This window comes from Rhipicephalus sanguineus, chromosome 3, assembly GCF_013339695.2.
Source record: "Rhipicephalus sanguineus isolate Rsan-2018 chromosome 3, BIME_Rsan_1.4, whole genome shotgun sequence".
Taxonomy (NCBI): domain Eukaryota; kingdom Metazoa; phylum Arthropoda; class Arachnida; order Ixodida; family Ixodidae; genus Rhipicephalus; species Rhipicephalus sanguineus.
In genome coordinates this window covers 145,222,682-145,236,529 of record NC_051178.1, presented here as the reverse complement: position 1 = coordinate 145,236,529, position 13,848 = coordinate 145,222,682, and the positions used below count along the sequence as shown (strand labels likewise).

The 13,848-nt window shown below is 49.7% G+C and overlaps 2 protein-coding genes across 2 annotated transcripts in view; one reads left to right on the top strand and one right to left on the bottom strand.

Moving 5' to 3' along the window:
• Nucleotides 1–13,736, top strand: part of LOC119387367 (solute carrier family 12 member 2) — a gene marked incomplete at both ends in the record, with an annotated part of 44,668 nt that extends 30,932 nt beyond the window's left edge. Inside the window, 6 exon segments of the mRNA XM_037654735.1 lie at nucleotides 6,443–6,715; nucleotides 7,378–7,492; nucleotides 9,050–9,136; nucleotides 10,101–10,215; nucleotides 12,801–12,868; nucleotides 13,718–13,736. Of these exon segments, the coding sequence (XP_037510663.1) occupies nucleotides 6,443–6,715; nucleotides 7,378–7,492; nucleotides 9,050–9,136; nucleotides 10,101–10,215; nucleotides 12,801–12,868; nucleotides 13,718–13,736 (677 nt within the window).
• The window catches only part of LOC119387368 (RNA/RNP complex-1-interacting phosphatase), an 88,295-nt gene that overhangs the window by 71,732 nt on the left and 2,715 nt on the right, over nucleotides 1–13,848 (bottom strand). The window lies entirely within an intron of this gene.

Below are 13,848 nucleotides of genomic sequence, written 5' to 3'. Positions count from 1 at the left end.
GTTGACGTTCTTCTAGTCTCCTGACCGTCCGCCGGCCGCAGGTGTTGACGGTCTTCTAGTCTCTTGACCGCCCGCCGGCCACAGGTGTTGGCTCCTTTTTGTATGTTGAGCAGCCTTTCCATAGCTGGGCAGCTTTGAAGAACGACTGGCGTCAGTTGTCGGGACCGGCTGGGTGAAGACGCCGTTTTCCCCGGATTGCAGACAAAGCATGCAGGGGTTGATCCCTGCTTCCACGTTCGATCAGGTGCTCTGGCACAACAGCACCCCCGCCACAAAACAATGCATCAGGAGGACGAGCTGCTCCACGTAGCTCGGCTGAATTGATGCGGCCGGACACCAGGCTCATCCACGGCTCGAGGCGAAGCTCCCAGGATCACTGCTCTCGTGACATTCCACACGAACACTCAGCTGGCACGGACTCGAGATTCCTGTGGATAAGACGAACTCGACAGGGCAACCATTGTCAAACTACACCCAACGCTGCAAGTGCCCTCCGCACTCCCTCCAATTGCCAGACATGAATGAAACAAATCCTACTGATAACTAACGTTTCCGCTGTAAATAAAACAAGGAGAAGTGCGTATCTCATGGCGACAAGCTCAACCACAGACCTCAATTTCAGGTGTTGTTAAAGAAACAACTCCGAGGAAATACAAGAATTGTAATTGTACTATAGCTGCTTAGGCATGGAAGGTAAACAACCAAGGAAGCCAACGGAAGCTCAAAGGCTTCGCTAAATTCTCACTAAACGCTCTCAGCGTAAGCGTAACACACTAAGAACACAACATGGTTCTACTAACTATGAACTGAAATTGAATATAAAGCTTACACCCTTCACATAAAACAATGTTGAACTACCCTTCGCCCTAAATGCTCATGCTAACTAGTACAAAACAAAACAAAACTCAACCTACAGCTAGCTCCGTCGAAACATTTTTCAGCAACAACGCTAGAAGATTAACCTCCCAAAATATATACACTACATAGGTCAAAATTTACTGCCTCTACAGTAAACACAAACAAGTAAAATTCGGTTACGCTCGACAAACACCACTCTTTCACAATTAGCGGTCGTAAAATCTTTACTCACGGCTAACGTGTATTATTCTACGCCGTCAGCTCACTCCCATGCGGGTTACCGCTTCCGCATGTTATTCTCAATATTGCGCCACTAAAGCTAGACATGTTCCCGTGAGCACTCTGTCACGCTGCACCCACCTCAGGAACTGAATTCGCAAACGACATCCGTAATTGCACGTACTAGTGCCACCGCGAGCTTCTACTCCGCGGATCTACGACTAACCTAGCTCTACTCTTGTGGTCACAATCTTTACAAACAACCGAGCGACTCGCTATAACCTTTCATTTCTACGCAGAACGCACGCGAAAAAAACAACAAACAAACAAAACAAACTTTCGCGTGGCTCTGCCAAAACTCGCACAAAGCCTAACCTTGCCTATTCTTCTCGCAAGCTCTCAGCTTAACGCCTAAGGTTCCGCTAACCACTCGTGGGACACCTTGACTTACTAGGGAGCTCGCGAACGGCGCACACAAAACCCTGCGCCGGCCTTTCGTGTAACTGCGCACGTGTCATACGCCAACCGCTTGCGGGCTCCCGCTAAGTGACGGAAACAGCAGGCCTCAAACGCCAACGCTAACTCAGCGCACGCCACCCGAAAACTGCCCAATTTTCCTTGCGTCCACGCATGACACGCAACGGAAACGCCACAAACTCTTTTCGTAGTCAGCCGACGTAACCCTATTCAAGGAGCTCATCTCTTAAAGCCCTTGACTCGCTCTGATACGTGTCACTAACCATCTGATAGCTAACCGTACAACGCATATCGGCTAACAAACAAAACCACAGAGCGCTAAAGAAAACAAGGTTAAATAACAGTTAACTATGCTATCAACACTCGCGGAAATAACAAGGAATACCAAATACTAACTAAAATTAACAGTCAAAATTCCTTCCAACAAATCCGGAGTCGATATTCCAGGAAAAGCCAACAACTGTCCTCAACAACTTTTCAGGCGCACTCGCGGTGGTCGCGCCCAGAAGGCTTTTCTCGTCAAGCGGGGTGTACGATACGCATGAAAGTTAATCACCCCCTCGTCGAGCCTCACTACTTTCCCTGCAGCGGACTTTTCTTTGTCGCCTCCTGGCCACCTCGCGAAGGTCACCGACCTCGCGGTGTCGCACCTGTTTCAACGTTCCTCGAAAGGAACAACGGGGAGTTCTTTTACCCACTGACCCTTTCCACGAATCATGCGCTTCTCTTTTCTTTCGGCGGCTTGGACGCCTGCGATCTCGCACCTGATCCGACGCTCTTCGAAAAGAACAACGGGAAGTTCCTTTGCCCGCCGACTCTTTCCGCGAATCATGCGCTTCTCTTTTCTTTTTCTTTCGGCGGTACGGGCGCATGCGGTAGAAACCTGTCCTTGACGGCAATCGCACTTGTCTTGCAGTTTCGCGCCGACTTTTGAACTTCTTTCTCAACCGCGTCGCGACCTTTGTCGCATTTCTATCTTTCGGACGCTTTCTCCCTTTCGCACGCTTCTTGGTGCAGACTTTGGAGCATTCCGTCCGCCTCCGATGCTCATCAGCATCAACATGCTCCTCAGCTGTCTCGCGCTTACTGTCTTGATGATTGCGCATCAATTCATCCTCTGACCGATCCCGCGAACCATGCGCTACTCTCCTCCTGTTCTCTTGGTGGTTCAGACGCATGCAGTAGAAACCGGTCAATAATGACAATCGCGCCCCTCTCGCAATTTCGCGCCGACGTCCGAACTTCTTCCTCAAACGCGTCGCGGCCTTTGCCGCATTTCTGTCTTGCGGACGCTTTCTTTTTGCACGACTCTTTGTGCATACTTTGGGGCCTTTGTCACGATACCCATGTGCGCGACACCTCGTTGCGCTCCTGCCTCTACACGGCAGTGAAAAAGATGAGAAAAGGCGGAAACCTCGGCTTCTGAATCTCATCGACATTCGCTTCCTCGCGATGCGCTTAGCGCACAATCTAGATCCCCGCGGGACTCTCAACTTGGGACGTTTCCTAGCACGCCTTCTTGGGATTTCAGGCCAAGCCTTCAACTTGGCGTCTCGAGAGATGCGGTCGTCGCGTTCTGCCAGCGCTTTAGCACGCTTACCGCTACTGGTCTCTCTTTCGTTCCCCTTTTTCTTTCGCCGGCGCCTTTTCCTCACTGAACGGCTCGGAATGCTGGCAGCTTCGACGCACGCGCGCGCAAGTACGCTGCCTTCGATATTCATCGCCAAAATCTCAGGCGGCTCAACTAGCCTATCCTCGGTGTCGTCGCTAGGTGTCCTTACTTCTGACATAGCGACAGTCTCGACACTCTCTAACTCAGTTAGCTCGCCCTGAGATGTCTCTCTAGCTTCGGGTGATCTATCACTATCCTGGATAGCCCCTTTTCTCAGGCCTTCGAAGGCAACCTCTGCGTCCTGCGCTTCGCGACGTATCTCGACCTGTTGGTCTCCGCGGCGCGCCTCGTCTTGCGCCTCGTCCTCACGCGCCTCAGCTTCTCGCGCTATGTGAAGTGCCTCTTGTTCTCGCGCCTCTTTCGCTTTTCGAAGCGCCTCGTCCGCTCTCGCCCATCGAAGCGCCTCAGCCTCTCGCTCTCTCTGATGCGCCTCCTCCTCTAGGGCCTTGTGACGCGCCTCTGCGTCCTGAAGCGCCTCACGACGGGCCTCAGCCTCCTGTGCCTCGCGACGCTTCCCGACCTCTTGGTCTCTGCGGCGCGCCTCATCCTTTTGCGCCTCGGAGCGGCTCACAATACTAGACGCCTCGTCCCTCGTACTCGCATGTACGGAACTCTGTGGAGTCAAAGCTCCAAACGGCTGAACTGAGCTACCCTCGCGGTCTTCGTCAGTTATGTCCTGTAACTGAACGACAGCCGCGACGCTCTCTAAGCTAGTCAGCTTGCTCTGAGGAGTCTGTTCCATTACTGGGGCTTTATCACTGCCCTGCAGAGACCTCTCTCTTGGGCCTCTGCATTCGGCCGAACCTACATTACCCCACTGGCTGAACAACGTATCCTTAACCTCAGTTACTTCCTGCAGGCCGTCTGACACTAAGGCTAAAACTGAGCCTTTCCCACGTCCGAGGCACTCTGCGTGCCTGTTGGCCATCTTTCCTCTTCCCCCATGCGTGCCCTTGTCCGATGTCCTAGCTTTGCGCGCGTGACTCAAACGCTGTCGGAATCCTTTTGCTGACAAGCGACATTTGCGCAACAGCGCCTCTTTGACCTTGTCATACGTTTCCGCGTCATTCCTACTGAGTCTAGCAATAACATCGGCGGCCTCGCACGGAAGAAGAGTTAGCAACTCTGGCGGCCAACTTTCGAGGGAGAATCCTGCCTTCTCGCACGTTCGCTCAAAATTAACAAGAAAGAGCGCGATGTCCTGGCCCATTTTGAACGGCTGCAAAAGGTCTTCCATTTTTACCGCCTCCCTCACTATGGGAACCTGTCTTGCGGCGGATATACGAAGTTCTAGCTCCCTTAGGTTCAACTCATGTTCCTGCTCGGCAGCTTTCTCTTTATCCTTTTCCTCCTTTCTAGCTCGAATCTCCTCATGAGCTTCCTGGGCCTCCTCGACAGACACCTTCTCTGCCTCCATAATCGGGAGGATCTGTCGTTTCCGCTTGGCCGAGCCAACGGAAATGCCCAACTCCTTGCAAATTTCAAGGAGGTCCTGCACACTGAACTTGTCCATACTGATACTTCACTCCGCCTCGTTTACCCTCGACTGAAACTAAGCGGTCAGACCATCCAATTCTTGGCTGACCAAACAAAGTTACAAGACTGCAACAAAACCTGCTAACAGAGACTTGGGCTAGCTAGGTCTGGCAATAAGAGAGGTAAACTTCAGGCACTCACCACACCAGGGTAGCTGACGCTGGCCGATCCCACCGAGCTGCCATCCACTGTTACGACTGGGGTAGGGCCCCTCGTGTGCGCGGCGTAGGATCCGAGGTCGTTGCATCCCACCGCTGCCACCACTGTTAGGAATGAGGTTGCGTGGCCCATCGCTATCGTCACCTTTAGGTTCCGATGTCGTCCCTCAGGCTCACTGCTGGGAATACGCGTCGTTGCATCCCTCCTCTGGAACTGCTGTTGGGACTCGGGTTGCGTGGCCGGTGCGAACACGGGTGTGTATCGTGCTCGGAGTAGTCAGTAATGGCAAGGTGAAGAAGGAAAAGATTTTATGTACAAACTATTTACATATTTTTGCTACCAGGCAACATGACTGCCAGCCCGACCACGTCGGCTGGTTCGACTCCGTTCGAGTCGTTCTCCTTCTCCGATCTCCCCTCATCGATGGACCGGCACGGCCTTAAATCCTCTAGCCGTCCATTGTCCAGCTGACGGTCCGCCAGTCGCAGGTGTTGACGTTCTTCTAGTCTCCTGACCGTCCGCCGGCCGCAGGTGTTGACGGTCTTCTAGTCTCTTGACCGCCCGCCGGCCACAGGTGTTGGCTCCTTTTTGTATGTTGAGCAGCCTTTCCATAGCTGGGCAGCTTTGAAGAACGACTGGCGTCAGTTGTCGGGACCGGCTGGGTGAAGACGCCGTTTTCCCCGGATTGCAGACAAAGCATGCAGGGGTTGATCCCTGCTTCCACGTTCGATCAGGTGCTCTGGCACAACACCGTTTCTACGCCGCATCACCTCTGCTGCTATGACTGGGTGTGCGATGATAGAGCGCGCGTTAAGCCATAATCATTCTCCCCCGCACGCTTTTCATAAAGCATAGGTCTCTCGGTGCGCGACGGCATCTTGTCTCGGTTGGACTGATGCGGAGCATAACGGCGAACTTTCGTCCGAACTGTTTGTATAGCTGCGCAATAAAAAAAATATGTAAGCTTGGTTTTGACAGTCATCTTCGATAGATTCTGCGCCCGACTTTTTTCAACGTTTGGCCATATACCTTGGTTCGGCTTTTCTGTAGTACACGAAACTAGACACCGTATCATACATCAGGTGAAACGCTATGGAGGCTACTGAATCTTCTCGCACTCGTTCGCACCAAGAAATAGTTCAGTTATTTTACCACCCGTACTGCCATTTTTTTTTTCATTTTTAGATTGAGTAATAAATGAAGATGCTTTGTACATTTTAAATAAACATACCCCGCTATTTACACGATTGCCAGTAAGTTGTTCTAGATCGCTTAGTTCACTTTATTTTCGTATCTTGGACTCTGCAATTAGTTCCGGTAGCGCGAATCCGGAGCCAATCACGGAGGCCACGTCTACAACGAGGAAATCCAAGCGCGAGACATTGCTTACCGAACTTTTTGCATAACTTCCACAACGGTGCACCTGATCGGTGGAGCGGAGTGGTATAGGTCGCTAGGCCTTTCTCGCTTGCCGCGTTATGCGTACGAATCCCAACGAGGCGCCTCACGGTGTCCACGCAGGCGGCAGCTCCCGGGAGCCCTCCCCGCCGGCTACTCCTCACATGAGTCGCGCGGTGGGCATGCCGGGCAACGCCTCCGAGAAGGCGCCGCTTGCCGAGCCCGAGCCTGTCTCGGTGGTGGTCAACGTGGTGCCCCAGCAGCACCACCACCAGGGTGCCGAGGACGCGAACAAGACGCCCGACGAACCCAAGGAACTGCCGCTGTCCATCAACCAGTTCTTGCGCAAGCAGAAGAAGGGAACCATCGACGTCTGGTGGCTGTACGACGACGGAGGTGAGAACGAAAGGAGATCGCACGTCGAAACTATTGCGATGAGTCAACTATATTAAAATACGGGTGGTTAATCACTCTATTAATGGTAATGCGTTAATGTTACGAGAAATCGTCAAACAAAGAATTTGCTCTGACGAAGACAAGCCCCTTGTTGAAAGGTTAGCTCATTCTTTGCACTATGATTTGACGATTCCTCATGACTTCAGCACTGCATGTTCTCCTGAACTTTTGTCTTGTTCGTAGTTAGGTTAGCAGGATTTGTGAATCAAGTGGTGTCGGCAAGCCCAGCTAGCAAGGAATGCGCCATCGCACTATTGCAAAATGCGGAAAATTCGCGATTCTGCAGCACAAGCGCGCAGAGCTCGCAGTTCACAGTTCTTTTTCAGTGAGAGCTCTTTGGCTGTCGCCTCTGGTCTTTTATACAGACGTTGGGACGCTACTAAAGATGCATGCGTGTGTTCCGCGGTGTCAGTAGTCATTGGTTAAGAAAGTAAACCGTGTTCACTCAGACTCGCTCACAAGTACTGTTTCTTGCCTTGGCTAACTCCGAGTCAGACTCGCCAATATTCCATACAGCAGGCTCACTCGCGCCCAGACTCGTCAGTACTCTAGTTCGGACTATATGAGCCCAGCTGAATGACCTCCTGTGGTGCTTCCTGCAGGTCTGACTATGCTCATACCGTACCTGCTGACCACGCGCAACAACTGGAGCGGATGCAAGCTGCGCGTCTTCTCGCTGGCCAACAAGAAGGAGGAACTCGACCGGGAACAACGAAAGTGAGCATGCCACGGATTTTCTATCAGTGACCTTTACAAGATAAGACTAGCGCAAGTGTGTGCAGTGGCATCTCATTGAGACGATTCCGTGTAGTACGTCCTTCGGATAATACGCTTTACCTCTCGGTTTACGCTCCGTCAGAGCAAGATATTTTCACGCGGTTAATGCGTCCGCTTCTCAAATTAATTTGGATGATACGACTGCAGATACGGGCTTTTACTGGTGTTTCCAAAACTGGTAGCTTCATAATCCAGCGTGCGATAGCTTAAATGACATTCCAACCACCAACGGACGTGCTGCACGCCCGCAGCCGTGCAGATTCTGCAGCAGTAGCGTGAAGAAATCGCCGCTGTGAGAGGGCTGAAAGAACCCTTGCCACTTCTCTGGCCACATAATGTGTTTAACGCTAGCCGCACTGGGTACACCCATTTTCGTGCCTTTTCTTGCCTTGCTTTGGAGAAGACTGCTTTCGGATGATACGTTTTATTTTCTGATTTCTGTGAAAAAATTTGTACTGGTTAAGGTAAGACATCGTGTCATCTTAAATAATAGTTATGCGGCTTTCGTAGTTGTGTTTATTATTCATTAGCTCCGCGTGTAGCATCGATCGGTTAAAATTTTGAATTTATGATCTGGCAGCGCACTTATGCACTGAATCGACGTCATTTCTTTCACGGATGAAGAACTCGAGTACCCGCGAAACAAAGTGATATTTATGCTAATATGCTGCAATTTAAGTGACTGTAATAAGCTACCCACCGTGTTTTAACTACAGCGACTGCTGGCTCGCTGTGCCGAGAGCCCCACGAGGAGTTAACTGCCACCACGAAAACTGTAGAGCCAGATCTCGACGACCCCGGAAATTGCTGTCGCTGTGCTTCACGAACTTCAAGATCGTGCCGTGATCTCGGAGGCGAACGCACTCAATGTTTTTGCTGTTTTCAAATCGTAATGAGCGCATTAAACCAACAATCTGGGCCGCCACTTATTGACTTTAATCGTAAAAAGAAAAAAAAAGAAAGAAAAAGAGATCTAAGGACTTTTGACTAAAGTGTCTGCTGCTTTTCTTCCTAGAGCGCGGCCATATTTATGACCCTTATTCGTACTTATTTACTCCTTATATATCATGCACCGCAATAAAATTTCTCCACGATGTCCTTTTCCTGAAAGCGGTAGATTTAGACTGCCGTTTTTGCCGATATGTACTTTTAGAGCAGCGCAATAAAGCCATGCCAGTCCTCGTGAGCGAGACATCCCTGAAACCATCGACTGGTCGATGACCCCCTTTTTTTTTCTTTTATCGTATCGCTATATGCCATCCCGCCAGCTTTGACTCTCACGGGGCAGCTGTGACTTTTCCTATTGGCTAAAAACGTCAATTCGACGGAATTTCTACGGCGTTCAGAAAAGCGCCAAGGTGTTCCTTATGGTGTCTGCGCCAAAAGATGTCACCCTCCAGCCTTATAGCCTTTGAAAGCTTGCCTTTGACTTCACTCACCTTAGCGTTTGAGAGGACTGCCATTTGCTCTGAGGTGACCGCCGCTTTGTTTGCGCAGCATGGCGTCACTGCTGAGCAAGTTCCGTATCGAGTACTCTGACGTCACAGTCATCCCGGACATTGTGCGGCCTCCGGCTGAATCAAGGTACGCCATGTTTCGCTACCTTTTGTGGGGTTCGTTTAAACGTCTCGCCAGCTGTCGAGCACGTTATTTTGTGTGAGTTCTTTCAACATCTTTCGTAGGTTGCGAACTATGTGGCAGAGCGAAATTGCTAAACTCGAAGGCTATAATATACCACAAGTCTATAGTGAAGTGCGTCTATTGTCAAACATTTGCCGGGAGATATCCCCCAAAGGAAATTCGGAATTTTTTTTACGTCCAGAACTGGAACTCAAGTGGCATTTCGGTGTGAGTTCGCAATTGCACGAACTCTAGAGTAGGGTCACCGCATACAATCGGGAAGAACGTCAGGAAAGAGCTGCTTTATTAAGCAAAAATGAAAAATAGAAAACAAGACAACTTCTAGTCAAGAGAAATTTCGCCAGCTGGCTTCTTGTACCTTGCGGTTGAAGAACCCAGTCCCGAGTTTTTTTTTTTTTTTTTTTTTTTTTTTCGCGTAATGGTTTGCAAGCTCGTATGTGTGTGACAGGCTAACGAATGCAAAAATGGAGCGCAGCAAGCTCGACAGTTGTATAAATTGTTTTACGATGACGCCTACTTTGACCGCTCGTGCCTCATCCAGAATTTTTGTTTCAACGCCCAATCCTTGACGGCCCGTCGAGACATATTCCACTACCCGGTGACATAGCAAGTACTAGCAAGTGATGTAAGAAACTTGAGTCTTGCAGTGACCCTAATTTCGGTACATTTAATGTTGTACCACCCTGTACAAAGATGCAGTAAGTATAGAATGTGCTGTGGGACAATTACTGCTGCAAACATTCTCCTGTTGCACGTCACGTCGCAGTTACCTTAGTTATGATAATTAAGGTAACACCTAAGCAAGGGAACGCGACGTGCCGTATGTAATACATATGGGAGGTCGCGTGGATGACGTGCACCGAAACTGATGTTTGTGCTTGTTTGTTTGTTTTCTGCACCTGTGCAGCAAGCGCGAGTTTGAAGAGTTGGTCCGCAAGTGGCGACGGACGGAGGACGACACGGAGGTGGAGCACGACCCACTCGAGATCTCGGACTCCGAGATGCTCGCGCTCAGGGACAAGGTAAGCGATCTCGGTCTCTTTCGTGAACAAGGTTAAATAAACACGTACGAGATGCGGCTTTATCATTATGTAACTCAGCGGTACACGTCATCAGTTTCCGTGCCATTACATTGATTTAGTTGGTGGGCACATCGAACGCATGATCGTCTTTCAAAACTTATCAAGCGAAACAAAAGACGGGACACAGGAAACCGTCTTTCGTTGCGCTTGCTAAGTTTGGAAGATGAACACGTCACATCTAACTCATTTACCCATTTTAATAATGAATGAAAACCCGATAACGTTCGGCATCAATTTGCGGAATGAATGCAAGGAGTCGAAGTACCTTCCGGAGGTTATCGTAACCTGTTTCATGCATTAGATTCGCTCCAGCCGATGTTCTTAAGTACGTCCACTCGTTAAGATAAGCTCCCCGGCTTTGGTTTCACTAGAGTCACTGTATATGCGACCTTTAGGTAGCAGAGTTGCGCGTCTGTCTTCCAAATGCCAGCGCAAACCATTCGTTGCGGAGATGCTGACGCTCGGGCCAGTTTTTGTATTTCTCGACGCCGCCGCTGCAGCGAACTGGATTGACACTAGTCATCGACAGTCAAGCTAATCACCGGCTTTCGACATGCCAAACATGTCGATCAGGCATGTTTGGCGACACACGTACCGTGTCGCCTGGAGCAGGCGACACGGTAGGCATGTCGCCTGCAAAAACGGAGTATGGCTTCGCCTCATAGCCTTGGTCGCTAGCCAGACCTACGCGAAACACTGGTACCTAAAGGTAGCATATACAGTAACTCTAGGTTTCACGTGCACCTAATGCCATTAACGCGGGGTAACGCAGATTAGTCTAGGAAAATTCGTTCTCGTTGATGACCATCGATACTTTCGAGCGGTGGTATGCCGGTGGTTTTTTCTTCGTGATAACATGTGACCAGCAAACTGCTGCGTTGTATACAGATAAGGTGGATGTAGGGCATCTTTGGCTCGAACACCATTTTGTGCTGCTCGCCTCGTCAGTATAGCCACAAACACACAGCTATCAGGATTAAGAGCGCTGAAAAAAAAAAAAACAAGTTAACAAAACTGAACGATATGGAACCTCCCATTCAACGAGATGTCGCAGGACGGCACACGCAACTTCTCCTTGACGTCGGACACCTCTTGAGATATCCGATGAAACACCGATGAGTTATCGCTTGGTAATGGAATGTGTCGCGACAGGCACTTACGCTCTATTGACGCGATATGTGACGAGAGGTTGCTGCAACTGCACCTTGTCTCTCGCGAGTCGCCTGATAACGAATGAGCGCGAAGGTATATGGGCGTACACAAAGACGTTTCGCGCGGCTTCCGCGAGAAAAGCATCGCGAACTTTTGAGCCACCATTTCTTAACTGAAGGAGAGTACAGCAATATGTGTGAAGAAAATGACCACTACGAAAGTGTGTAGACATTTTGTTAAACTTAACTCGTAATTGCAGTTGGATTATGCATATCCTTGCAACAGTGCAGCACCTGTTTGGAGAATGCCTTTATTGCTTTCTTTGTTTTTGTAAACTCTCGGGTGCTTATGAAAATGCGTTCGACTGCTCACACCCAGTCAACTCGTAAACGCGAAGAGAATATCGTTACACAGTGCGGCAGGTTTCGGATGAACGATGCATGTAATGTGGAAGTGGCTTACGTAGGTAGAAAAAAAAAAGACACGAAGAAACCGTTCGGGCTAGAAAGAGCAGCACTTCGTAGCCTTACTATAACCTGGATATAGCACGTATCGTGTAACAAGGTTGTCAAAGAAACCAGTAGGCGTATGTATTTACCACCTATTTACAAACCATTTTGAAGAGTGTAGCCGAACAGTAACGTCCCAACGTTCTAGAAGGCAATAATTTTTTAATAGCACTTGAAGAGATAATTTCTCTGTTACTGTTTCCTGAATGCCCTGACTCGCCACGTATATGGACCACGACACTCTTATGGGTACCACGACTATCCGAAGAGAGTTCACGTGTCTCTTTAAAGAGAGTCATATGCGCTGCAAGTCAGGACTCACAAGAAAGAGTCAAGTGACTCTTTTTTTTTTCCTTAGAGTGAATTAGGCCTAATATCTGATGCGAGCCAATGTTTATGTACATATTACACGGGTGTCACATGGCGCACTTTCGATCGTCATCGAGCCTGATCGGGACCAGGTTTCTTGATCTCGATTAGCTTTATTCGCGAAAGATTCGTAGGGGAGCCAATAGCCGTCGTGAAATTCGATCCTAATCGGGGCTCGGTCGCGATGGAAAGTGCCCGCGTGACGCTCGTATTTGTGACGGCGGCTGCTCCATGACAGTAAGCACGTACGAACAAAATGGTTTGCGAATTTGGTCCCTGATCGAGCTTGTGAACTTCGACGGGGCAGGAAAGGTCTAGCCGAATTTCCGTTTGATCGCTTTTGGATTCGGCCGAACATGCAGTGTGGCTTGGAGTCACGGAGTGGCCGACGTATAGTAGGAATGTCAGAGGCAATGCCCTGTCTGCAACAGCTGTCAGCACGTTTCGTCTCATCATTGTGTCTTTGTCCTTTCCCCTTCTGTTTCGCTTACCCAGACGTACCGACACCTGCGTCTTCGAGAGCTCCTGCAGAAACATTCCAAGAATGCCACTTTGGTCGCTATGTGAGTACCTCCAGCTTTTACACTATACACAGTAAATTCGTGTGCGTATTTACCTACGTGTGTGCGAGTGGGTTTGTAACGTATTCTTATGATGTATTCGATCACGTCAGGGACAAGCGAGCCAGCTTCTCCCGCACAGTCGTTAGCCAAGTCAAGCAGAGCCAATGACAACAGCGTATCTAATGGCTATAAGTTCGGTTGGCCTGTTCTTCCAACCAGACTATGTCGTCAAATGGCAGGACCAGAAATGTTATAACGGCAGTTAGGCATGACCGGGGTCTCACCCGACGAGCGAAAGGTGACGTCAAAAGAGGGAGGAAAGCGACATAACGGAAGTATTGAAAGTATAGAAAGGCTTCGAATGACGAGGTTTCTCTAGGCGCAGTCTGTTAGCGCGCCCGTCGCGCCCCCTATTTACAAATGTTTCGGCGGCTCTTGCCATCACTGGTGATGCCTTATAGTTTGAATGAAATTTGTAATTTTGTCTCGATATGCCTATCTTTTGCTTCTGACCAATTTGTCAAATGTTAACAAAACCCGTGGAAAACGATCTCAAAGTTGTACCTGGAGTAGCATGTCAGGTGAACAGCCATACTTATATCCAGCATTTCATTAATTTCCCTCCCTCCCCCTCCCGATGTAATGCTAACGCAGTTCTCTCGAACTTACAACTAAACCACTACTAAACATTGCTGTTTGCCGTTACGTAAAGGCCACTTCACTGTACGTTTACGTTGTTCCGTTGAGGCAGGAAGCTGCACCAACAGCTCGTGAAGCTTGTAAAGACTGTGAGCACTCCAATATATCCCGATGATGGTCACGGCTCTACGCCTTATCTCCCATCGGCAGGACCCTCCCGATGCCGCGCCACCCTGCCTGGCTCCCTCCTGTGGCTTAGCCTCCCCTCCAGTACTGGCGTGTTGGAGACTATCACGACACCATACGCGTTGCTCATTTTTACTATCGGTGACGGCGTGCCT